This window comes from Buteo buteo, chromosome 9 (assembly GCF_964188355.1).
Source record: "Buteo buteo chromosome 9, bButBut1.hap1.1, whole genome shotgun sequence".
NCBI lineage: Eukaryota > Metazoa > Chordata > Aves > Accipitriformes > Accipitridae > Buteo > Buteo buteo.
In genome coordinates this window covers 44,325,097-44,351,230 of record NC_134179.1, presented here as the reverse complement: position 1 = coordinate 44,351,230, position 26,134 = coordinate 44,325,097, and the positions used below count along the sequence as shown (strand labels likewise).

Sequence of the window (26,134 nt, the reverse complement as noted above, 5' to 3'; positions counted from 1 at the left end):
ATTGGGAGTCGTAGTCCTCCGCCTTTTCCCACCCTCCCCCTCCCCGCCCGCCGCCGCCGCGGGGTACAGTGGGAGCTGTAGTCCCCCGGCTCCTCTGCCGCCCACCCGGGAGAGGCTTTTTTGTTTTGTTTGTTTTTTCCCCCGTTAGGTTGAAGCTCGCCGCTTCGGTGGGGATCGCAGCGCGGCGTGACGTGGGCCGGGCCCCTCGGGGTAGGCCGCGCCTTGCTGAAGGCCGCAGGCCGCGCCCCGCCGCCTGAGGGGGGGTTGGACTACAACTCCCAGCATGCCCCGCGCCGGAAGGGAAAGGAAGGGGGGGGAAGAAGAAAGCACCGCCCTCTCTATAAGGCCGCCGCGCCGCTGCGCCGCTTAAAGGGGCCGCGGCCTGCTGGAGGAGGTGAGGGGGGCTCTGAGGGAGGGGTAGGCCCCGCGGCAGGCAGCCCCCGGTCCTTACCGGGGGATCCTTGGTCCGCTCGGGGCGGTGGGGCAGGGCCCGGGTCTGGCTGGTGCCGGGGCGGCGGGGCTGGGCCTCACCCCCTGCCGCGGCCTTTCCCGGCGGGGTTGGGCCGAGGTGGCGGTGACCAAATCAGCCTCCTTATAGTGGTATCGAGCCCCGAGAACCGTGGCCGGCTGCTGCGGGGCCGGGCCGGAGCTGTGGAGCGGGTAGAGCGGTGCCGGGGCCCAGCCCCAGCCCCGTTCTCACAGGGGGGGGTGGTTGGGCTGGGCTGATATTAGTGTGGTCAAGCGTCTGGGGTTTGTGTTGAAATGCTGTGGTGTTGGGCTGGTTGGGGACATCCCCTTCCAGTGTCCGTGCCTTGTGTTGAAATGCTGTGGTGTTGGGCTGGTTGGGGACATCCCCTTCCAGTGTCCGTGCCTTGTGTTGAAATGCTGTGGTGTTGGGCTGGTTGGGGACATCCCCTTCCAGTGGGCAATGGCGGACTAAGGGGGGGTGTCCCGATTTGGGATGGGGAGCCCTTTCCTTCCCGTGTGGGAAAAGAACCTCAGAAAACCCGCTCTGGTGTCGGTTGTGGACAGCTCTGTCCAAGCGTGACAAGCAAAAGCAGAAACAAATGGGACTCGTTCCCTTTTTTCCTGCTGTGGAGCTCGTCTGTGAGGCTTTCTTCAAAACTCGAGAGACTCTTGTGTGGCTGGATGTCGGCTGGAGCAGTGCTGGGCTTGAGTGGATGGATGTGAAGCCTCGGCCAGCCTGGAGCTGGGGAGGGAATGGAGCTGGGGGAGGGAGCTCCGAGCTGCACTAAACTATCACTGGTGTGTACTACTTAGGAAAGAGTATTTGATGCAGGTCCTGCTGTTATGGAGAGGTACAGGCTGCTATTAAGGATGTGTTTGAGTCAGCAAGGAAGAAAAAAGATAGCAAGCAAGAGAGAAAAACAAACACTTTCTCTGTCAGCAGTGTGAGTACAGGGCTGGGGGTGGCAATCCACCTGGAGTCGGACCACATCTGTGGCTCGTTAAGCACCCAGGCTGCCGTAGCCTGGGCAGGTGAAAGTCGTGAGGCTCCAGGAGCGTGGGTGTGGGGTGTTTCTGTGTGGCTGCCACCTCTTGTGTCCTTCTAGCTAGAAGACATTGAAAGTGTGAGCCCTGGAAACACTGAAATGCAAATTGTAGGAAGATTAAACCAAACCCAAACCACGTATCCCAGGGCCCCTTAAACTGAGGCATTAAGCAAAAGCCCTAAAAGAGGATTTGGTGTAACTGTTTAAAGCTAACTCAGAGCTGCCTTCTCCATTGGGTTTAAGTTGATTTATCAAGTTAAGGTCAATTAACTCCCAATAAAGCGTAAATAAGATTATGTGTTTCTTGGTACAACTCTGGATCAAAGTATAAAGACGTGAGTGCTCAGACTCACTGATCTCAGTTTTCCCCGCAGCTTGTCCACCTCCTCGCTGACTGCAGAGAGCCATCTCTGCCCCCACCCCGGCCTAGCTCTCTCCGCTCTTTGGAGCACCCTTTCAGTAGCTAGGAAATTAAATTCTTTTTCCTGGCAACCCTCTGCTGTTCCATTAGGCAATTTCTGAGTCTCTCTCTTCTCCCTCCTGCATTTTTAATCTAGGCAGGGCTGTTATGCAGAGCCAAGAGCTCTAAAAGCAACGGGACGACGGCAGCATCCCTTGGGGAGGCCGGGGAACATAATGGTCAAGTTCTGCTGCTGAACTGGTTCTGGCTGGGAGCCCCCAGCACGGGGGAGGATTGGAGCTCCCCCATTACCGTGCTGAGCAAAGTGACTCATGTCACATTTGGCTCCTTCACTCCCTTCCTCTCCCAGGGGAAGAATCATGTGTGCTGAAGCGTGGGGGTTTTTTTTGGTAGGTTCCCCTCGCCCTCCCCCTTACAGCTCAAATTGGAAACAGCAGCAGTCTGACCCAACTCTAGCGAGAGTTCAGTTACTCAGAGACATCTTGGAGTGGGCCTGGGTCTCTTGCTGTCTATCCTGAAACTCTTCTCTGCTCTTATTAATGCATTCTGTGCTCTGCGGGTGGAATCGGATGGCTGAAGTCTTGCAGAAAGTACCTGCAAACCGGTGGAGCCAGATTTTGAAAGTGTGGTTTGTGGCTCAACCCCTCCCCTTGTCCCAGCTAAAATTAGCTTCGTCTTCAGAAGAGCTTTGCCTCACATCTGAGCGTATAAATAAAGGCTGGGTTTCCAGTGCTGCCTGACACTTGGCAGCTCTCATGGCCTAAAAGGCAAGACTCCAGGAATGGGGAACAGGTGAAGGGTTGCTTCGCCTCTGCCATCAGGCAGCTGTGTCCCTTGGGAGCCTGGGCTGTGACAGGCAAAGTTCTGCGCTGCCGGTTCATCCCAGGGCCTCCAAAACCTCTTGCAAACAATCCCGCAGAGGAGGTGAAACCAGGACACGGGACATGCTTGGTCTTCCAGCTCCCCCTGATGAGTATTCCTGGTCTGTGTGCGCACAGTGCATCTGCAGGGTGGGGAATGAACTCTGTCTCAGAGGGGTTTCACTGTCTGGACTGTGCATTTATAGGGTGGTGGTGGGGTTATCTCGCTGTCCCCTTCCCCCCAAGCCCTGGCATTGTGTTCATGGTGTTGTTGCAGAACAGGAATTACTGCAGGAGCACGTAATGGTGGAGCAAATTAGCTGACATGGTCCAGCAGGACCTGGGAGCGCCGGAGGGATGTGGTGGAGGAAGCGGCTGGTGTGATGGGACCGTGGGGGCAGCTCGTGGCGCAGCCGAGCTGGGAAAGCTGGGCAGCACTGGGGGCACCAGGCACCTTTGTGGCTCCCCAAGGGCCTCACCAATGCTCGTTGGCCTCCCAGCTCCCACTGGGAGAAGGGGAAGGCGGGGTTAGGGAGAGGTGCAAGGGAGAGTGGTCACAATGCGGATACAAAACCTAGCCGGATGGGGAAATCTGGTACTGAGTTTGCTGCTTATTCAGATGACTTGTGAAAGAGCTGGAGAGAAACGTCGTATCTCTGTCTCGTGCTAATGGGAGACTTACTGAGGTGGCAGCTGGGGAATGGGTCTGATCTATGCAGGAGAAAAGCAGGTTCCTCTGGTGAGGGGCAGCGGGGTCCTGGTGTGGGCTGGCTGCTTTATCTGCTTGGATGGCCCAGCCAAGCTTGTGCTGGGCGGGCAGTGAGGGGAGAGGGAGGCCTGTAGGAGAAGGAAACTGTGATAAAAGCAGGGTTTTCTCCTCCCCAGCCAAACCGGCTCCCCTGGCATTTCAGTGCAAACCTGCCCATGCAGGGAGTGGGCCGGGCTCTTCCACCCTGTCTCCCTCCTGCATTGCCAGTTCTGGCTCTGCAGGAGCAAACTGGGGACCCGGGGTCTTGGTGCTGTGCAACGAGGAGGCTGTTCCTGGCTAACAGGAGTTACGCTGGGGGAAAAGCTCTCTGGGAGCTGTGTCCGGCTCTCCCAGAGACCCAGTTATCTGCCTGGGAGCAGGGATGTGCTGTGGGAGAGGAGGGCAGGCAGCTTAGCAGGAGCAGCTGGCTGCCCTGTCCCATCCTCAGGTGCCTGTCTGAGCTGGGATCCCTGCTCACCTCTGTGATCCAGGGATTTCTGAGTGCTGTTCCAGAAGGCTGCAGGATCCCAGTGCCTCCCTGTGGGTAGGGGTGACCTGAAGACGAGTTGTGGAAGAAAGAGGTGCTGCAGGCTCTGGCTCTGGTCGCGGTGCAGTCTCCAGCACACCCCAGTGAGAGCCCAACAGGCCACGTTGCCTCAGGAGCATATGGGAGATCCATGCTGGATGCTCTCTCCCCTGCAGACTGCTGGATTTGAATGCATCCACTTTATTTCGTTGTGGCTGAGGGGAGAGGATCAGGGAGGGCAGCTGAATGGAGATGTGGGGGCTGGAGAGGTGCCTGCTGGATGGGACAGAGGTGTGAGGTGCCTGGGGGGATGCAGAGTGCATGGGAGACCCTGATGTGTTGATCTTGTCTTACTAAATCCTTTTTTCTCTGTACAGATGTTTCCTGCTGGGCTCTGGCTCTAGGATGTTGGAGAACAGAGAGGAAGTAAGACCCTTTTTGACATGGGTTTTGTCTGTTCCTGGGTGGGGTTTGGCAGCGCTGGAGCCGGTGGTCTTGGCTGAGCGCTGTGTCGAGGGGTGAGACGTGCTGAACGCTGGGCAGGATCCATGGGGTGGAGCTGAGGGGCAACTGGTGACAGGGATGGGAGAGGCTGGAGGTGTGTGCGCTGCCCCTGGGGCAAGATGGCCGGACAAGCCAGTGTGGTCATTGGCACCTGTCCCCGGCAGCTCCTCTGAGCCCTGCGAAGGGGGTGACGCTGGCACTCAGGCAGTGTTTGTGCTGTAGGAGCTGACCACGGTGCGTGTTCAGGACCCCCGAGTGCAGAACGAAGGCTCCTGGAACTCCTATGTGGATTATAAAATCTTCCTCCATGTGAGTTGTGGCTGGGGGAGAGGGGTGAGCTGCAGAGCTCAGTTGTGCCATACGTGAGGCTCATGAGTGGAGTTGTCCGGCCATGTCTGGCTGGGCTGAGTGGGCATGGAAGGAGCCATGAAGGGGGGAAGCTTCAGCAGCCCATCCCTCCTTCTGTGCTGTCTTCGTGTGGGTCTGAGACCCACCTTCTCCCCTGGAGCCTGCTCAGGTTTTCTAGGCACTTTCAGCTCCACAAAGCTTTGAGGGGATCCTTTAGTCACAGAGCTCAGAGGTCTGTGCAGGTGAGATCCTGCCCTCCTCTGCCTTGCTGTCCCTCAATCATGCGGATTATTTCCATGGTGGGGTTTTTTTGCAGACCAACAGCAAGGCCTTTACTGCCAAGACCTCATGTGTGCGGCGCCGGTACCGTGAATTTGTGTGGCTGAGGAGGCAGCTCCAGAAGAATGCTGGCTTGGTGTAAGCATGCCTTGTTCTCCCTCCCTTACCCCTCCTGCAGCCAGACACTGTTTCCCATTGCCCTGGGGGACGCACATGAACTCCGAACAGATGTGGATAGAAACCCCAGACACAAATGTGGGATACCTGAGCTCCTAGGATCCAGCCCTGCACAAAGCAGGGTCCTGGCTGCTGCTGCCACGGTGCCCCCGTGTCTCCTTGCTTTGGTGCTGGGGTGATCTGACCCTGAACTGCTGCCTCTCTGCTCTGTGCCTGCAGGCCCGTCCCAGAGCTGCCTGGGAAATCCACCTTCTTCGTGGGCAGCACCGATGAGTTCATTGAGAAGCGGAGACAGGGGCTGCAGCAGTTCCTGGAGAAGTGAGTAGAGCATTTGTGAGGGCTGGATGGAGGGAGAGGACACACTGCTCCAGTCTTGCTTAGAAGATGCTGGCTGTGAGGTGGCAGTAGAACTGCTGACAGTCACCCTGGTGCTGTGGGGCAGGGCTCAGTGTCCTCTGTGCTCCTGGCCGCCTGTCTCACTCACCCTCCTCTCTTTGTGCACAGGGTTGTGCAGAACGTGGTCCTCCTCTCCGACAGCCGGCTGCACCTTTTCCTGCAGAGCCAGCTCTCGGTACCCGAGATAGAGGCGTGCGTGCAAGGCCAGGGCTCGCAGACAGTGACAGAAGCCATCCTGCACTATGCCATGTCCAACTGCGGCTGGGTGCAGGAGGAAGAGAGCCGCCCTGCACTGCTGCCAGGAGGGGACTTGCATGGCAGGTAATGCAGGCAGGGAATGACGGGCCCAGGGGTGCCACCAGCGGGGCAGCCCCCAGCTCCCTTGCTGTGCCTGGACCTGCTCTGTGCTGGCTGGAGCAGGCCTGGCTACTGGCAGTGCTGGGAGGCAGCTGGTGACTTGCTGTCTGCACCCCCCCCCTTGTCAGTGCTTGCAGCTGTGTGTCTGACTACAGCCTGATTTGAAATGGTTGGTGCTTGTGCAAGGGACTTTCACCAGTAGGGAACAGCCTCTGCTGTGAAATAAGAGGACCTGCCAGGCTTTCTAGAGACCCCTGAATGTTTTTGAATTTCCCTGTCCCATCCTTACTACAGTCGTTTGAGGGAATGAAGTTGAGCATGTGTTCCCCAGCCCTGCACGCTGAATGGGCAGGATTCCTGGGGGTCAGGCGATAGGAGCTGGACATCTTGGGCTGTCACCAGGAGTCTCCTGTACTGCCCTCCAGGCTGCCCGGGAGAGTGACCTGTCCTGTCCAAGATGTAGCTGAAAAGAGCTCGAGTCTCTCAGAACAACTTAAGCTGAGATTTACAAAGGTCTTCAGCTGCTTTCCTCCCTTAATCTCTAGGGAGTGAGGAGCCTTTGGAAGCTTTCAAAGCTCAGGCTTTCTGTGCATCTTGCCTTCGTCCTTGCAGCGTGAGTGGGTTCTGCAATTCCTTATGCCCATCAGAGCTTCAGACTTCTTGCTGTGAGCTGGGGAATTAATCTGGCATCTCCCTGTGGGGTGGCTGCCCCTCCTGCAGCCATTTGGAGGTTTTCTGCACCTGGGGAGGCAGCTGACCTGGTGGGAGAGGAGGGCATCCTCAATCTACCACTGCTGCAGCTCCCTGCAAGAAGCTGAACAAGCCCAGACAACGCCTGTGTATTTGAGTCCTGTGGCAGGCATGGGGTCCCTGGCTGTGCTTGCTGGCAGCCTGGTGTGTCTGGCAGAGATGTGCGGGGTCCCCCTGCCCCTCAAATGAGGTATTTACCTGCTAAGCAGGAGGCTGTGTCTGGCCTTCTGCACCACGCAGTCCCCATGTTTCTTCATCTTGGTTTTCAAATAGCAGGAAGAAAGAGGTGTCTGGACTCCAGCGAGAGACCTGTTTTTAAATAGAGCCCTTCTGGTTTAAGGAAGGGGTTTGAGAGAGCGCAGCAGCCCAGGCTAATGGGTAGGTACCCAGGCAGCGTGGCTTCCTGCATCTCAGCTGCCAGCCCCATCTGCCTCTCGCCGGTGACAGTCTCCCCCCCTTTCCTGCTCTGGGATTGCATGCAATGGTGAGCGGCTGCTTCTGCGGCTGAGCTGGCTGGAAGCTGAGGACTGTGGTGGGGCTGTGCAGAGGGGAAGCAGCCTCTGCTGTGCAGAAGCGGTTGCGTCAAGGAGGCAGCGGTTGACTTGGAGACACGTGGGCACCTCGGGCCCTGCATCTTCCCCAGATCCCTTCTCTGCTCTGACCTGTTCTCTCTTTCCAGCTGTGCTGGCCTGGGAAGCCCACAGGGTCCAAGCTGCCTAGAGACCCTCCCGTACTGGAGCGACTTCGGCATGGACGATACCCACTCAGACAGTCCGGATGAACCAGCTGAGCCCTTGGGTGGACGGCGTGAGATGCAGTAAACGGCTCTAGCGACCTCGCCTGCCTTCCCTGGGACCTGCAGCCCTTGCTGGAAGAGGGACCGCTGCTGAGCTGGAGGGATGTCCAGGCTGGTGGGACTGGGGCTGTACTGGGAACATGGCCTTGTCCCGGGCTCTGCGGTGTCCGGGGCTCATGTGCTCTCTCCCTGCTGACTCTCGACTGTCTTTGATGTCCCAGGCAGTGTGTTTGTATCACTCTTCTCTTTGGAGAAGAGATCTAGTGGTTAGTGAAACCTGTGTTTGTTGTTCCCATGGCCTTTGCTCTCTGACTGGAGCAGTAGCAGGGCTTAGTTAGGTGGCAGTGCCAGCGAGGCTCTGTGGTTTTGGCATGTCCCTGGCCCCGGGTGGGGTGGGATACGCTGGCTCAGGTCCAGCACGATAGAGGAAGGCTTTCCTTGGTGGAGCCGCAGGCTGGGAGCAGGGGCTGGCCACTGCTCAGTGAGTCTCTTCAGTTTTGTCTCGTGTTCCCCTCCGCGCTGCAGGCAGGGGAGGCTGCATTTCCCTGATAACAGCTGCGCTGTGCAGCTCCTGGGGAGGGTGGTCTCAGCTGTGTGGAGCCAGAGCTCACATGTGGGGTGCAGATACCGTATCCACACCTGGGGCCTTCTGGCACAGCTCGCTCCGCAGGTTGCCTGCAGCTGGGACAGAGATGAGCTTCCCCCTGGGAGCATGGGGCAGGGGAATGAGTTGGTGGGGAGGTGGAGGGGGGGGGCAGTTTGTCTCCCCTGCCCTTTTGAGGGGGTGCCCCTTTGAGATGGGCTCCTTCCTCGCACACCGATTGCCATGCACAGGGGGCAATGGGGGTCTTGCAGCCAGGATCTAGTTTCCTCAGAAAAAAGGAGCATGTAGCTGCCTTGGAGTCGGTGTCCGGCAGTGCTTGGGCTCTGGCTACTCTTGATGCCTCTCCCTGTGCTCTCCTGCACCTTTTCCTCCCACCCTTCAGCACTGGTGAAGGCAGAGCCGACGTGCTCTGACTTGAAATAAAAATGAAGTAGAAGAGACTTACTGGTTGCTGGCAATGTCTGTCCTCGCTGCGTGGGTGGAGGGAGCTGAGCTGAGGCCGAGCTAATTGCAGATAGATGGCTTTAGGGAAAAGAGGGGGTTATTGCACCTCTCACCACGGGGCTGGAGCTGCTGAAACCATCGGGGCTGACTCTGCCCTGCGCAGCAGAGAGGTCCCTGGGGCCAGCATGGGATGCTGGGGTGAGCCCCAGGGTGCTGGCAGAGGACAGGCAGGGCTGAGGGGTCCTACCTTGGCCCTGAAGCGGGTTTTGTCGTGCTGGGCCCGGCTGTGGAGGGGGTCTCGGCCCCACACGGGGGGCCAAGACACACTGGGGAGGGGGAGGGAGGAGGGTTGGAAACCCGTCGAGGCGCATCTGAAATGTCAGGAGAAGTTCATTGCGAAGGCTGGCAGCTGCTGGTGCGCCAGAGCGCCGCTGCCATTGGCTGCCCCCCCTCATGCATATTCATGCATATTCATGAGTGTGCGGCTCCAAATGGCGCAGCTGTGAGGCCAGCTGTGCCCACGGACCCGCTGCTGTGCCCACGCGTGCCCTCGCCCACGCTTGGCCTTTGCCTGGGCGCAGCCTCATGCAGGCAATGCGCCCTCAGCTGGGGCCGTATCCTGCCCCGGGCTCCTCGCGGTCCCCTGGCATGGTTTGCACCGTGAGCTTGGCCTGGCACTGCCGCATCCTTGGCTTGACGCCTTGCCAGGAGCCAGCCGGTCCCGGGGCTTCCCTCTGAAGGTGGATTTGGAAAGGGCAGGCCATGGGGCTGCTGGAGGAAAGGCTCCATCCCCTCTCCTGCCTCCTTGCAGGGCTCCGTGGTGCCCATCGTTCCCCCTCGGGGCTGCAGCCCTGCTGCTGGCCGCGTTTCAGAGCCAGGCAGAAATTATTTTTAGTGGTGTTGATCAGCTTTGCAAAGCTGTCGGGAAAACAGTGACTCAGAGGCAGACCTGGCCGTGGGTGGCGGGGGGGAAGCAGCCCTGCTCCTGCTCATAGGGAGCTGAGCATCGGTGCCCCCCCAGGGCTGCTTTGCTGCAGAGGCTGGGGGCAATGGCCCTGGGGGGGGGGGTGACAGTCCCCTCTGCCACACATGGGGTGGGCTCAACCCCTCCGTGGCCTGATGTCTGCAGGCAACTACTGTGCTGGGGATTTTGGCAGCCGGTGAGTCAGCTCTGGGCACAGAGCCGTAACCTCGTCACCTGCGTGGGGTCAGGGACACGGTGGGCACGCAGAGCCGCTCAAGGTAACCTTCCCCACCCGGAGCAGATGAGGACAGCTCGGCCCCCTCCCCGTGCCCTCACAGCCTGGCACATCTCTCTCCTCTCCACCGCCTGCCAGAAAAACAGCCTTGCTGCTTGGAAGCGGGCCAGGCTCTCCAGACAGCACATCCACAATACCCCCCCCCAGGAAAGCTGTCTCTCAAGTCTATGCAAACAAACCGTGGTGCTTTCCCTGTCTCCCCCACCCCGATGCAACGCACCGTGCCGGGGGGGGCTCCTGCTCTTACCTAGGGCTGGAACATCCCATGCTTGGCCAAAGCATCCTGCTCCCATCTCCCTCTCCTATCCCATCTCCCCAGCCCCTTCTCAAGCAGAGCGTGAAGGTCTCAGCTCTGGAGTCCTGGGTGAGTCGGTGGATCTGGGGCAGGATCAGGCCTCCCGATGCTCGAGCATCGGGAGTGGTAACAGGGTGCAAATGGCCAGGCTGTTTCCTATATGTTGGGCTGGGGCAGATGCATCCAGTCAGTCCCAAGCCCTGGTCCTTTTTGCACCAGAGCATCCACCTGGGCGAGAGCATCGGTTCCTCCCCACCGGGATCCCAAAAGGCTCCCAGGAATGATGGTGGAGAGATGGATACTGGCCCTGCAGCTGCCCCCCCCAAATGAACTGTTCCTTGCAAGATGCTCATGGATGGGGAAACGGAGACAGGGAAGGGCTGAGCGTCATGCCGAGGGGCACAGCGGTGGGACCGTTTCTCTCTCTGGGTACCCTGGCACGGGCTCCCACGGCTGCTCAGGGTCACCCACGCTGCGGAGAGCTAGGGCTGGAAGAGCAGCTTAGGAATGCTGGAGGGATTTGAGCCGAGCTCGTGCCCTGCCAAGCTGAGCTCTGGGCAACCCAAACCCATCCTCTACGCTAAAGACATGCCCGGCAGGGAGGTGCCTCTGTGGGCACAAGCAAGACCATGTGTGGGAGCCTGGCGAGGCACCAGGATGGGTTTGGCTGCATCCCTGCAGCCCCCGGGGTTCCATGGGGGTCCCCCTGGTCCCGCCTGGCTTCCAAACATCTGCACAGCTGTGCTTCGGAACAGCCGTTTGGCCAATACCCGGGCTCACCCCATGGGCGAATCTCCTGTTTCGGCACCAGTGCACCCCAGGTGCTGCTGGCCGAGGGCTGGTGGGTACCGGGGGGGCTTCACTGGTGCAGCCCAGGGGGTTTGGGCACCCTCCCCGGGAAGGCTGCAGTCAGCAGGTACTTACCACCATCTAGTGGCCCTTCAGCCAAGTGCGGGAGGAGGAGGAGGAGGAGGAAGATGTGCTGGGTTAATTCTCAGTCTTGGGCTCGGATGGGCCTGGACCGGAGGGCTCTGGGGATGTTCAGAGCTGGGGATGGAGGCGAGGGGCTACTGCCCGCACCCAGCTCCGGCTCCAGACCTTCAAAGAAGTCTGGAGCAGCAAAGCATGGAGAGGAAAACTGCTTTATTGTGGGTTGCCAACCCGCCGTGGCCCGACGGCATCGCAGCGGGTACCACGGGGCAGAGCAGGGCTCCAGGGCACCGTGCATGGCTGGGTGATGGGACGTGGGTCTCTTCACGCAACGGGTGCCTGTAGCAAGGGGAGGCTGGTGGTGGGGACGGTGTCGCTGGTATCTCAGCGTGGTCAGGGAGAGAGAAGCACCTGGATTCGGGGAGGGAGAGAGACACGGTTGATGGCAGGGAAGGGGACACCGAGATGCAGGCTGGGACTGACGTGGCCTCGCATGTGGGTGACTCGCAGGCGCAGAGGGGATAACGAGGGTGGGAGATCTCTGGGTGAACGTGGAGGTCTCCCTGCCCCAGGCAGGTGTCAGGACTCTCTGCTTCTAGCTCAGCTGCAGACCCCCTCCACTTTCCCAGCCCTGACCTGTGCCTCAGTTTCCCCAGCTGCCAAATGCCTCCCTAACGGGTTTTGTTTGGGAGAAAAACACTGCATACGCAGCGCTTGGTGTCGGCGTTGGTGTTACAGCCAGTGACACGCAGCTCCCCAGGTCTGATGGAGGTGGCTGCCGTGGTTTTACCACGTTTCTCCCATGGAGCTTGAAGAACTTGAAATCCAGGGAGAGACACTGGGTAGGGTGGCATTGTCCCTGAACTGCAGCTGTGGTTCCCGGTCTCGCCTGCTCCCACATAAAACGGAGACCAGGAGATGGAGCCAAAGACAGTCCTCAAGGCTCGGCACCCTGGAGATGCTAGGGGACCCTAGGAACAGAGCCACCTCCCCAGCACCCGCCTCCATGCCCCATCCCCAGTAGGTGCACCCCCGGGTGCCACCTCTCACCTGGGGTGCCGCAGTCCTCATCGCTCTTCCAGGTCATAGGCAGCCACCAGGTAATCCTTTGGGACAATCCCGACCACGTTGTTGAGCTCTCCGACCCACCAGCCATACGCGTTGTATTCCTGGGGAGACACAGCCGGAGAGACGGGGATTTAGTGCTGGGGAAGGGGACGTGGCTCAGGTCCCTTCCTTCGGCACCTGGATCTACAGAGAGCAGCCCCCCAAGTCCCACCAGAAAATACCTTAGTCCCACTTCTCCCCCAGTAAATCCTTCGTTGTCTGTCCTAACTCCCCTCCTTCATCCTGCCCTGCTCTACCCCTTTGCTCTGGGTCCTGCGGGGCATGGCTTGGGGCTTGCTTGGAAACTCAGCGTTTAATTCACACCTTGATATTTTGGGGTATTTTAGTTACAGATGGCAACCCTTGGGGTATCATCTCAGGCACCAGCCTGGAGCTCTGTGAAGCCCCTCCAGGTGGATTGTGCCTGGTAACACGTCCCCTCCCCAGATTTATGTATGATTTTCCCCTGATAGCAGATATTGGAGGCGAATAATACCAGTGAAAACCTCCACACCACCATGAGAGAGGAGGAGTTAGCACACACAGGCTTAAGAAGTTTGCCATCAAAATAGGAGATTCTTTTTTTTTAAAGAAGATGTTAAAAGTGATGTGCACAGCAGCACATCCCATCCTGTGTCCCACGTGAGCTCTGACCCCCACCCCGCCTGCTTGGGGTGTTTAACAGGTCCCTGAGCTCATCCTAGCTTCCCGACAGGGAAAAAGGGCTTTGCTCAGGAGAGGGGCTGAGTCACCAGAGACAGACTTTGCTCCCGATGCTTCCAGCTCTGCAGATGGTGCTGCCCTTGCCGGAGCCAGAAAAGGGTCCCAGGGGTCCCAATGTTGGGATCCCGATGCTCCCCAGGGACCCGCACCCCAGCAAACAGCACTGAGTCAAGCCCCCGTGGTGCTGCTGGAAAGGAAGGAGTGGGAAGGGATGGGGGCTCCATCCCCCTGCCCCGCTGTCCTCACCAGCCAGGGAGGAAAAAATCCTGCTGCAAAACCAGAAGGAAAAATTCTGGGTCTGTTTGCTGTAGCCTGGAGATCCGTGGGCAGAGGGGCCGAGATGCACCCCAGGCGTGACGGGGAGCCCCCAGTCTCCGCTCGCCCCCCCAGCTCTGCCATAGCCTGAACACTATGAGGTATTTTAAAATAATTTCTGCTTTGATGAATTGCTGGGTAGTCCGCGATTGCTCATAATCAAAGGGAGGAAAATGCAAATGAGAGCCAGCCGAGAACTTGCGGCACCGAGCGTTTATTTCACTGCGCAGTGCCAAAAAGAATTAAAACAACATTAAACTCCCAGCAATAATGTTTAAGTCCTCGTTTCCAAGTGCCAAATTGCACCACTCTGGATCATACAGATGTTCGTTAATTATGCTAATTTTTATTAAACTATTAAAACGAGGAGTGCACTGGCACAGCAAGGCAGAGCCCAGTGCAGGGTGAACTCTGCTCTCGTCTGGAGGTGCTCATTTACATCTCGCTAACGTGCTGATGCCTGATACTGGGTTTTGGAGGGGGGTGAGGAGAAGGAGGGAGTCTGAGGATGGTTTTGCTGGAATCTACCTAATTACATGCTAATGGGCCCTCTGTGCTCAGTACCTGCCTGGACTGGGTTGGAGGCAGGGGGGGGGGGGGGGGGGGGGGAAGTAATTTAGCTGAGACTTTACGGAAGGGACTGAAAACCCACTAATCGGGAAGATAATTGTTCCAGCGAGGTTGGTGGGCCCCGAGCGTGCCGGTACGGCGGCATCAGGAGAGGGGAGAGGGATGCTCTGCCCCCTCCGCTTGCTTACCTTCCATCAGGGGCTGCGTGGCAGGAGCTTGGCAGGGTGTCGGAGGCAGCACCCATGGGTGCTGCTGCCATGCCAGGAGACCCTGGGGTCCTCAGCATGCAGCACCGGGCATCAGCCAGGAGGCAGAGCAAAGCCATCGCTCTGCCCCGTCCCCAGAAATGCAGCAGGGCTGAGCAAACTGGGAACCCAGTGCCCTTTCCAGGCTGGCATGTAATAGGGAACTGGATTTGGGGGTCACCCCAAGACCCTAGCGACCATCCCCCTGGCCCAGCCATCCTCTACACAGCTGCGATGGCCTCTCTCCGCTCCCAAAATGTTGTGATTTTCTCCCAGAAGGAAGAAAACCCCCTCAAAGCATTTCTCCACTTTTCATTCCCGAGATCCCCAGTGCCAAGCGAACCCGAAGCAGACGCTCGTTCAGATAATCGCCCGCAATCAGGGCTTTTATGGTGGGTTGGTGCACGGGGCCGTAAAAAGCTTTATGCTGCTAATCTCCATCGACAAGGGAGAAGGAAAAGGGGGAAAAAGAAACAACAAGACGACAACCACAACCTGGTTTCTCTCTCTGCTTTGCACCACGGCTCCTCCAGCATCACCCAGGAGAGACGATGCTCTTCCGAGGAGGGGGAAAGCGGAGTCCCCGAATGACCCAGCTACAGATTCCCCCTGTCCCCATCAGGGGGGACATCCCACAGCCCAAGCCCACAGTCACAAAGGCGGTGAGGGGAACGTGGCCAACTGTCCCCCGCACAGCCTCAGATGGCTGACCGCCTCGTGGGACCCTAAATGCGCAGCCACATCTCTCCAGCAGCACTTCCCCTGCTCCACCAAGCTCAAATTGTCCCATCCGACATCCCTCCTGCCCCTCACCGAGAAGGACAGGCTCTCTTCCTCTGCCAAGCAGATGATATTTACTCCCCACCGGTGCTCCCAAGCCCTCCTTGCCACCGCGCTCCTTCGCCAGCCCTCGTAAACAACCCCATCGGGCTTCGGGAAGGTCATTAATCACCCCCCTTCGCACAGAAGATCAATGACGCTTTGATGGATGCCGAAGGAAAAGCCAATCAGTCAGGGACTTATCGGTTTATGATTGCTCGGCCCCATTATTAGTGCTTGTGTGTCATACATTATTGTTAGGAAAATGGAGGAATCTAATTCATAGATGAGGTATGGCGGGCGTGCGAGGGGTCGGCTGACACCGGGGAGTTTTATACCAGGTCAGCTATACATCTATTTACCTTGAAAACCAGCTCAGAGCTGTGGCAAGCTCTGAAATCAAGGGGCTACCTATCCTTGGGGGATTGGGAACCGGTGGCAGCTGAGGGATGCAGCTGGGAATGCCGTTTCTTTGGGACATCACCCAGCCTAGTGCATGGAGAAGTTAATTTGGGCAACACTCACCCTTTGCTTCAGATTGTGGCCTACCATTACCTGCCCCTACCACGCTGCTCTTTTGTAGGGTAAATCCCTATTAAAAAAAATGATTCCCACTTGCTTCCAATGATGCAATTCTCAGCTGCTGTGAGGAGCTGAGGACACGCAGCTGGGGCTGGAGCATTCCTCCTTCCCCTTGTCTCACCTGCACCACTTGCTCCGGCATCAACTGGGGTGGCTGGAGCATCCCATCCCACCAGGGTCCGGGTGTCCCATCCCATAGGGGTCTGTGTGTCCCATCCTACGGGGCTCTCCATGTCCCAGTCCAGAAGGAAGAAGCTAAAAGACGTAAGAGACTCGGAGCAAGCAGTACTAGGGGAGATGGAGGGAGAGGAAGGTGATGGTTCCCAACTGGGGAAAGCCAGGCAGAAACGACCACCTGGGCAAGGACAACAACGCAGCTCCTCCTCGAGACGCGTTCTCAGGGTTTCTGTGGGGAGACCGGCCTGACCGAAGGCATTCAGGATTTAGCCCATCAGTCATTTCCCATTAAAAACAAGCAAGCAACCAACCAGCCCAGCAAGGCAGCACCACGGACCCGGGTACCCGATGACAATCCAACCCTGAGCGCATCGCAGCGGCGGCACGACCTGGCTTGGGGGTGCCGACACAGCCGGGGCAGGAGGGACGCACGTCCCTTTGGGGACCCCAAGGGCCGGTCGGCTCCCCGTCAGGACAGCCGAGGGGGAACGGTGTGGGGGACACACGGCCGGGACAGCCAGACGGCGACGGCCGGACCCCCGTGCAGAACGGGAGCGGGCAGAAGGTGCAGCTGGAGCCCCGCCAGCCGCCGGGGCCGGACTGGGAGACAATAGCGGCGGCAGCATCCGATCCGCGGCGCTGATGGGATTGGGAGCCGATGTGAAACTGCCATATTAATATTTATTCCATAAAGCGCGTGGCTCCCAGCTTTGCGCGGCTCTGCCGCGCTCTGACCGCAGTACCAACCCTCAGGCACCGCAAACACAATTTGAAAACAATGTGACGGAAATGTTTAATCTGCTCAGCCCATCTGTGCTGCGTATTTCTCCAGATCTCCCTGAGAGAGGCGCCTTCGAATCTCCACATTGCCTTTAATATTCTCCTAAATCACCTCCCCACTGCACTTCAAGGGCCATTGCTACAATATCACAGGTTCATCGAGAGTGCACGGGAGAAGGGGGGGTGCAGGGAGGGGAGGGTGAGGGACGGGGGTGTCGGCTGGGATATTTTTTATTTTAAAATATTTCCTGAGGATGGTGTTCCTGTGCCCCTCGGACAGGCGAGAGAGAGGAGGAAAAAAAAAAGGGGGGGGGGGAAATCAGAGGGAAGTTATTGTGCTGTTGCTGGGAGGCGATTAGCGAGGCTGTTTAGAAGCAAACAGGCTGGAATAGAGCAAAAATCATTTCCAAAGAATCGCTTTTATTAATCTCCTTCCTCGGCCGCTCGCTTTCGCGTGTGGCTGCTGTTATTCCTCTCTCTGGAGGGCACCATCCTGCTCCGAGCTTCACATGCAAAATGGGTGCAGACGCTCGGGTGAGGGGGGACACCCCAAAGCAGCAGCCCGAGGTGGGGGTGGCTGGGCCCAGCCCTCCTGGGTCCCCCCACCCCAGCACAACTGTGACTTAGAGCCGAGATGCTCCAGTTCAGGTGGATCCCTGCTCCCTGCCTCAGTTTCCCCATTGCACCACAGCCGATCCTCCCCCCGTCCCCATGTGGCTTTTCAATACGTAAAGGGGGCTTATAAGAAAGGTGAGGACAGACTTTTCAGCAGGGCCTGTTGCAATAGGGGTAATGTTTTTAAACTAAAAGAGGGTAGATTGAGACTAGATATAGGGAAGAAATTTTTTTTTTTTTTTCAGTGTGGGTGGTGAAACCCTGGCACAGGCTGCCCAGAGAGGTGGTCGATGCCCCATCGCTGGAGACGTTCAAGGTGGGGTTGGATGGGACTCTGAGCAACCTGATCGAGTTGAAGATGTCCCTGCTCATTGCAGGGGAGTTGGACTAGATGACCTTTAAAGGTCCCTTCCACCCCAAAATGTGATTCTGCCTCCACTGGGAGGACCCCCCCCCCCTTCCCCGAGCTGCTGGGTCCTGCATCACCCCTAAATCACCCCACAGCTGTGCGTGGGGTCTGGCTGGGGTGTGCAGGGTCCAGGGGGGGTGTTTGGGGTCCAGGGGATGTGTGGGGTCCAGGGTTGTGTGGGGTCTGGGGGTGTCTGGTGGGTGCAGGGGGGATGCATGGGGTCCAGTGGGTCCAGGGAGGTGGGGGGCGTTTGAGGGGGGAGTGCAGGGGGTATGTACGGGGTCCAGGGTGTGTGTGGGGGGTGCAGGGTTGTGTGGGGGGTACAGGGGGATGCTTGGGGTCCACGGGTGTGTGTGTGGGGTGCAGGAGGGGTGCGGGGGGGCTACGTGGTGTCCAGGGTGTGTGTGTAGGGTACAGGGAGTGTGCGGGGTCCGGGAGGGGGGTGGCGTCCAGGGGGGTGTAAGGGATGCAGGGGGGATGCTTGGGGTCCAGGGATGTGTGTGTATGGGGTGCAGGGGTGTTGGAGGGGGGTGCAGGGTGTGTGTGTGGGGTGCAAGGAGTGCGCAGGGTCTGGGGGGGGAGGGTGCAGGGGGGCTGCTCGGGGTCCAGGGTGTGTGTGTGTGGGGTGCAGGGGTGTGTGTGTGGGGTGCAGGGGGTGTGTGGGATGCAGGGGGGGGTGTGGGATGCAGGGAGCATTTAGGATGCAGGGAGCTCACAGGGTCCGGGGGGGGTGCGGGGTGCAGGGGGGCTGCTCGGGCTCCAGTGTGTGTGTGGGGGGGGTGCTGGGGGTGTTTGCGGGGTGCAGGGGGGGACGCAGGGTCGGTGGGTCGGGCGGGCGGCTGGAGCATCCCCCGGCGTTGCCATGGCAGCCGCTCCCGGCTTCGCTTCCTGCATCCCCGGGGGCCGGCGCAGCCGGATCCACCTGCTCCTTCCCCGACCCTCCGCGGGGTCATAGTCAGGTCGGCAGAATAAATGAACGTGAGCACTAATGATGTGTTCGCTGGCTGTTTATGCTCTCTGTGTGTCAGGGGCACTCACATTTAGAGAGCTCATTATGGCTGCAATTAGACTGCACCATTGCTAGATATTTAACTCCTTTTTCTTTTAAATTAGCATTTTAATAACGTGCTTTGAGCAGGGGAAACAAAATGACCATTTTTCACGGACAAACTTCCTAGCTGTAGGTGCAACTTTAATGGCAAAGTTGCAAGGGAGGTAAAATAAGATCAGGCCTGTTCCCTTCCCACCTATCCCTGTCCTCTCCCCCTCCTCCCCGCCGCCAGGAAGGGGGGGAAAAAAAAAACCGGGAGAGATTTTTATTTGCTTTATCGCACACTCCATTTCCTAAATTTGTTCTGCAGCCAATTATTTTCGCCTTTAAAGTCCTGAACGCTCACGCCTGATGAAAATTAGCAGCCATCTGAGTTAAACTCTGCCTGTGACCTGTGAAGAGGGCTCGAAATAATTGCGTACATGTGTGTGTGCACGCGCGTGTGCGAGGAGCCATCCATCCCTGACTCCCCGAGCTGTGAGAGGAGAGCGGGGGGGGTGAGGATGGGAGCAGCCAGTGCCGATTACGTGATGGGTATTATCAAAATATCTTTATACAGTAACCCCCAGGGCCGCTTCCCTGCAAAGGTCACGGCAATTATTTCCCCTTCATTCATAACTCTTCGGCTGGGCTTACAGGACCGGGGGAGGCGGAGGGGGACGAGGGGGACAGCCAAGGGGCTGGTTGCGGCCGCTGCTCCGGGAGGAGGGACGGGGATCGGCGGAGGGGACACGGCGAAGGCAACAGCTCCGTGACTTTACCGGGAACTTGCAAAACCACCCTTTTTCTTCGCTGCCGCTCCGCAAAGTGCAAAGCCCGACCCCAGCCAGCCCAAAAGTCACGGCTTTGTTCCTCCATTAGGATTTACGCTCCTAATTAATTGATGACCCTAAACCACCCATCCTTCTTTCCAGGGATCACTGCGAGGGCTGCGGGGAGGGGGTGAGGGACCCCCGGGGGTGGGTGCACCCACTGCTGCCAGGCTGGGAAAGGGACCTGAGCTGGGACAAGGTGGTCACTGGGAACGGGTGCCCCCCTCTGCCCTGGACCCCAGTCCCAGCTCCGGCCGGCTCCAGCCCCTTTCTGTAACAACTGGCAGCCCCCAGATGCCCCAGGTCAGGACCAGGAGCCAGAGCTGGGACCCCCAGGGCCCCCACGCAGCCAAAATCACGCCGAGGGTCTCGAATCAGTGGGGAACCACAGCAGGGAAGGGCAGGAGAGGAGGGGAGAGAGACGCAGCCTTTGCGAGAACGACGTTTTAAACGTTTCCTCTTTTGCATCCGCTCAGCTGTACCTTAGACACCGCCGTTTCATAAATACAATCCGGGTAGCGCAGGCTATAATTTGGTGATAGCTACCCCAGGACATATCTAGATACACTTCTGTTATTTTAATTAAATACTGCATTATGGTTTGTGACAACTTCATCGCTATAGCGTAAATGAATTTGGAATTAAAGTCTTACTTAGGCATTCCACTACTTCCCCCCCCTCCCCTCCACCCCTCCGTGTTACAAAGCAAAAGGCTATAAAATCAAGATGTTTGTTCATTTACAGATGGAGCAGCTTGGAAAAGGAAAAAAAAAAAAAAAAGGAGAAAAGGCGAGACGGTGCAGAAGCGAGTGCGAAACACCGGTGGCTTGCAAGCATCCTCGGGTGGAGGAGAGCACAAATGGGGGATGCTGAATATTAATTGTGTGCGTTACCATTATTCTCCGAACCGGGCTCCTCCGAGCACCCCTTCCCCTGGCCGCGGGATTTCTGTGTTGTCTGTGATTGTCATTTTTAACTCTTGATTTGTGACTCTGCAGAGAGGACGAAGCGCTGAAAGTTTTAGACCTTTGGGGATTCGGTCTGTGGGAAGGGCACAGCGGCGGCTGGAGAGACTGAGTTATGGCAAAGGGAAACTTTTTATTTTATGTCCAGGCCTGGGAGTTTCAATTCCATCCATCTATTAACTCGTCTCTAATGAAACTAGACCGTACGTGACATTTTGCAATATAACTGCTTTAAATGTTACCACATCAATTGGTTTAAATGTTACCCGCGCCTCATGAACCAGGAGATGGTTTTATAATTATCTCCGTCTCTCTCTAATGAACAAAGATTTCTACTGTCTGCTGGTATTTTACATTAGCAAAGGAAACAAGGATGCCTGCTCGAAACACCGGTGCTCAACAGGCTCAGACAAACAAAAATCACAAGTTGTGAGGGTGGCAGAGGTGTTGCCTCTCACCTCTTGGCAAATCGATGCCAGATTTAAACCCTTCCTGAGCTATTTTGCCTACGTGCAATTGGGGTTTCATCCTCAGGTCTCCTTCCGTTCCCTCTATTGCCGATTAACCACCACCCAAATAAAAATGACTCGCATCCATCTACCCGCACGCGCACGTATATATGTACATAATATGTAGATCCATAAAACGACGGCAGCCTGTGAAAGTTATGGCCGGGGAGGGACGGGTTTAACGACGAGGCTCCGCTTTAATATTTCCCGTCATCGCAACCCCAAGTGAAATTTCCACTTCCATTTACGAAATAAGCTAGGAAATCGTCGGGCATTTGTTACGCTGGAAACAAAAAGCTTTTTTTTTTTTTTTTTTTCCTTTTTGCCACCCGTTTGAAACAGGGCATCGCAGCAAATGTCACCCCCACGTCCCCGGCAGATTAGCAAGGGGCTCATTACTAAATCTCTGTCTAATAAAGGCAGAGTTGACTCTGGAGGAGCTGCTGGTTATAACGCTGGCTTTGGAAAATGGAAGGATTGTCAGACTTAAAGACACAAATTTCCCCTGTAATATATTCGAATGGAAACCTCTGAATCCAATACTACATGGGCATATCTAATAAATTCACAATATTTCAGCCTCAACAGCCTACGACGGTTAGTTTTAAAGATTTATGTGGTAAAAAATTACTCGGTGATGAATATAGTTTATTCTGTGCAGTATTGGAGGGTATAAGGAATTAAACTACTGTCTTTAACAGTGAATTTATTATTACCTCTGTCAAAGCCGAAGTCTTTAACAGCATTTATTACAAATTTCAGTGCAAAATAAATGGTCAGAGTATGCCTTAAACCTTAAACCCCCCCAGCAGAACCACGTGCCAGCCCAGTAGAAGTTCATGGGCTGGGGGGCATCATCTCAGCAGCCCCCCCCAGACTGCCAGGGCTGACACTGGGGTACCATGACCACAGGGAAGGGGCTACCATGTGTCCCTGCCACGGCCACCGCTACCCCGTGGGGACTGGGATCACCCACCGTGGAGGGCAGGGTGGCACGATTGGAGCTGGCACGGTAGTCGGTGTGGGGTGAAAGCAGCGGGGTTGGGGCAAAATTTGGGACAAAGCATCGGGGATGCGCAGGTGAAGCCCTCAGGGACGGGGAAAAATTTGGGATGAAGCATCGGGGACACGCAGGTGGAGCCCCCGCAAAATCTGGGACACAGCATCAGGGACATGTAGGTGGAGCCTCCATGGATGGGGCAAAATTTGGGATGCAGCACCGTGGACGCGCGTGTGGAGCCCCTATGCATGGGGCAAAATTTGGGATGCAGCACTGGGGACGTGCAGGCACTGGGCATCATCCGCGCTGCCTCCCCGGCGCTCGGCCACCCTTTTGTCCTCGCCTGCGATGGGTGTCCCCTCATTTATAAAAATTACCTGGGAGGAATGAGGCTGCCAGGGGCTTGTTCTGGACGATTGGTTCCCGCCGGGGGGGCGAGGGGGCCGGCGGGGGAAGGATGGCCCTCGCTTGAATTTGACCGGTGGGTGACCGTTGCCTTCCAGCTGACCCCGCCGTCCCATCCCCATCCCTCCCAACTCGGGAGCCTCCCAGAGGGGTTATTAATGGGAGTCGAACACCGCCGAGCCCTGGGGGGCCCATCTCCTCAGCCCACCCTACCGGAGATCCCGGGGGGGGGGGCTGAACCCCCCCACTCTGGGATGCAGCTGCGCGCTGAGCCCCGACCCAGCTCGTTACACCTTGGCTCCATCACCCACCAGGTTCAGTGCACAGAGGGGGGGCCCATGGCCACCCCCGTGGCCTCTCCCCACGAGCGAGATGGCCCCAAATCCAGGCAAAATGCCACTAGATGTCACCACACGCCTTTCGCTCGGGGTCCGGGGTATTGGAATATGCCCCCCCTCCTTTCCCCCCCTGCTTTCATTGAAAGCAATTGAGAGAATTAACTTATCCGGTTTTATGGCCTGCTTGTCACATCCAACTAAGCCCACTTAAAATAGGAAGTCTCGCTGCATTCAAATAATTATCATAACATACAAATCACTCAGCCGGGGGACAAGGGACGGGTGCCGGGGAAAGGGACGCGATGCCGAGGTTTTGCTGGGATTACTGCTTCCCCCTCTCCAAACTCATTCCCCCGTGTATTAGCCTGGCTGGGCTGCACCGAGTGGGGTAGCGGTGTTTCGGGGTCCCTGCAAAGCGAGGTGATGAGGTGGGGTACAGGCTCTGCAGCTCCAGCCGTGACCCCCCCGCTGGCCCCATTATCCCTGCGGCACCGGGGTCTGACGAAGCGTTGGGATGCGACAAGGAGCATCCCGCTCGGGTCTGGGGGGATGACGAGAAAAAGCCCTTGACAGTGGCATTCCCTGGACTCCCAGTCAAAGCCCCCCGGCACTGGCACAGGAGCCCCGGCGAGGGGTCAGGACCATGGGGACATGGCACCGAAGGGACCGCTGCCAGGAGGGATGCGGTGGGGGACGATGCTGCCCTTGCCCTGGGTACAACCCTGCATCCCCTCCGCCGCAGCATCCCCTACCCGCTCTGCGCCCGCAGTCCCGGGGCTGCCGAGTCTCGTCCCCCCCCCCCCCAGCTACTGGTGTCCACTAACCCCCAAATCACTTTTCCCCGCTGTTGATGCTCGAAATGTCAGACAGGGCCCGAGCAGCAGCCGGCGTGTGTTTCAAACACACCAGATGGATTTTTATATTAGCTACTATTTCATGTTCAGACAGAGCGACCGCACCGCTAAAACAGCAGCCTCGATGCTGCCGAGTTTGCTTCTGTGAGATTAATTCTGCGAAATTAATTGGGACAAGATTGAAAAGGAAATTAAAATGCAGCTGAGTGAACAGGCTTTTCAAACACCTTTCCCCCCCCTCATCGCCTCCCTCCTCCCCCCCCCCAGCCCCGTGCCGCCTCCGTTCTGCGGCGGCCGCGAGCATCCGTCGCGCAAAGTAATTTACGGGGGAAAAGCTCTCAGGACCGATCGGTTACGTGTGAGGAAGCCAGCACAAGAGTCGCAATCTGGAGCCACTGAAGAGAGCAAAAACCCTGCCGTGATTCCAAGCTGTGTCCCCGAGCTGGTGCGGGGGGGGGGGTGGATCTGATCCGCTCGGCCCATCGGCGGGATGGACCGAGGTGCCGGCAGTGGTGTGGGCACGGGGGGCTGTGGGTATCACCCCCAGGGACATCCGTGGGTTGCTCCCAGTGTGACCCCCTTGGATAAATGAGGTGATGAGCTGGGGCTGTGGGTTCAGTGCCCGGAGCACGTCTGTCCCATCCCAGGGGGGGCAGCGAGTTGCTAAATGCGGCTGTAAAGTGCTTTAAGATCCACAGATGGGGAATTCTCAGCCTTCCAGAAAGGGACGGTGAAGCCCAGACTCGAAGCTGCTCTCTGCTGCTGCCAGGGATGCAGCTGCCTCCGCAAAGATGCACAGGAACCGGTTTCAAATACACCGGCTAAAAATGTCTGTGCCATGCCGGTTGCAAACATTCAGGGAGGTGGATGGGCAGCTGACGGTCAGCCCACGCCGGGCTGGGGGCTGCTGCCGTACCAGCAATGCCCGGCTCGGAGCCCACTGGGGCAAACTGCTGCCCTGGTCCTGCTCTGGTGTGAATGTGCCCCACGGGACCCATGCTGTGGGTCTGGCTTGGAGGGCTCTGATGGATGGACAAACCTCCAAGGGAAGGTCTGACGCTGCCGCTGCAGCAATCCTGCCCATCGCTGCGGCATCTGATCACCCGTGTCCACCCCAGGGCCACTCTGTGGCTACTGCCGGGATGCCAAACTAAATCTGCTTCTTTTTCTCAGCTATAAAACGTGGTCTTAACAAGCCTGAGACTTGGAGGTGCTCTTCATCTCCAAAGGTCCGTACCCACCACAGCTGAGCCACCGCTGCACCCACCACCCTTCCCCACGTCGGGTCCACTTGACCTTGCCCGGGTGGGTGCCCACCGAGGGCGAACGGGGCACAACCTCTGAGTTCATCGCTGTTCCCATGCCAGATTGGAGTGCGAAACATCAACCACACCATGCAACCTCCCGGGTTCATCACTGTTCCCATGCCATATCAGGGTGCAAAGTGCATTGCAAAACATCACCCCTAAAACGCAACCGCCCCAGCTCATCCCTGTCCACATGCTGTATCGGGGTCGCAAAACATCTTCCACACCATGCAACCCCCCAGGTTCATCACTGTCCTTGGGGTACAAAGCGCATTGCAAAACAAAGCGCAGCTCCCCAGGTTCATCACGGTTCCTGTGCCAGATCAGGCTGCAAAGCACGTTGCAAAACACCACCGACAAAATGCAACCCCCCAACTTCATTGCTCTTCCCATACTGCATCGGGGTGCAAAGCGTGTTGCAAAACGTTGCCCATAAAATGCAACCGCCGCAGCTCATCCCTGTCAGCTGGGGCCACCGTGGTCCAGTGGGGACCGGCTGGGAGCCAGGACAGAGCCCTGCGGGGACATGCAGGGTAGAAGAGGGTCACAGGCACCGGTGGCTCTGCTCTTGCCCCCGCAGACCTGCTAATGCAAACACTTAATTTATTCACCTGCGTGTGCTTGCCGAAGGGAGCCCTGGTCACACCCGGCTGAGCAACTCAATTACCCCTGTAATACCTGAGCAACAGCACGTACAGACTCCATTACCGTGGAAAAAAATAAATAAAAAAAAATAATCTTGCTTTGGGGCATTTGAAATGCCACGTGTAAAGGCAGGGGGTATGGGCAGGAGTGGCATCGATGGGGTAGTCACGGAGGGGGGAGCGGGATGCCGGGGTCTGGTTCCCGCGCGCACGCGCGGGAACCAGACCCCGGCATCCCGCTCCCCCATCCCACTAAATTGCTAATTTAACTCTGCTTTGGACCTTGATTTTTATCAATTTCATCAGCTTTTGACCTTGCAGTTGAGCCCCAGCCCCATGATGGTGAACACGGGGCTGCCACCGATGCTCTTACCTTGCTTAGGATGTAGATGAGGTCTCCGCGGTGGAAGGAGAGCTCGTCGGGATGCTGGCTGCTGCAATCCCACATGCCTTGGTAGTAATTAGCGTAATCTTGCCAGGGACCTCCTAGGGAAAAAAAAAAAAAAAAGAGAGGTCAGGGTGACAGGGAATTAGATGGAGAAATATTGGGGTTGTGGGGTGGCGTGTTGAGGGAGAGGGGCTGGTATTTGTTGGGGAAAGAAAGGAAATGTTGGCGTTACTCATTTTGCATTTCAATTAAAAGGCAGAGGCCAAAGAAGTACTGCAAGAAAAAGGGGCTGGTCAATAAATAAATGCAAT

The 26,134-nt window shown here is 57.4% G+C and overlaps 2 protein-coding genes across 3 annotated transcripts in view; one reads left to right on the top strand and one right to left on the bottom strand.

Moving 5' to 3' along the window:
* Nucleotides 1–305: 305 nt before the first annotated feature.
* On the top strand, nt 306–8,714 carry SNX11 (sorting nexin 11). Of its 2 annotated transcripts, XM_075036422.1 has the most exons (7): nt 306–394; nt 4,447–4,495; nt 4,796–4,882; nt 5,238–5,338; nt 5,597–5,695; nt 5,882–6,094; nt 7,560–8,714. In XM_075036422.1, exons 2-7 carry the CDS (start codon nt 4,475–4,477, stop codon nt 7,699–7,701), a joined length of 663 nt encoding a protein of 220 aa, XP_074892523.1. In that variant the 5' UTR covers nt 306–394; nt 4,447–4,474; the 3' UTR covers nt 7,702–8,714. The 2 variants fall into 2 exon arrangements, with proteins under 2 accessions (XP_074892523.1, XP_074892524.1); XM_075036423.1 differs by lacking the exon at nt 4,796–4,882 and having other exon boundaries at nt 316–394.
* Nucleotides 8,715–11,425: 2,711 nt separating this feature from the next.
* SKAP1 (src kinase associated phosphoprotein 1) overlaps nt 11,426–26,134 on the bottom strand; it is a 156,980-nt gene continuing 142,271 nt past the window's right edge. The window contains exons 11-13 of the mRNA XM_075036421.1: nt 25,809–25,921; nt 12,259–12,377; nt 11,426–11,619 (exon numbers count right to left, since the gene is read on the bottom strand). Coding sequence (XP_074892522.1) covers nt 12,276–12,377; nt 25,809–25,921 — 215 coding nt within the window. The 3' untranslated portion in view covers nt 11,426–11,619; nt 12,259–12,275. The remainder of the gene's footprint in view (nt 11,620–12,258; nt 12,378–25,808; nt 25,922–26,134) is intronic.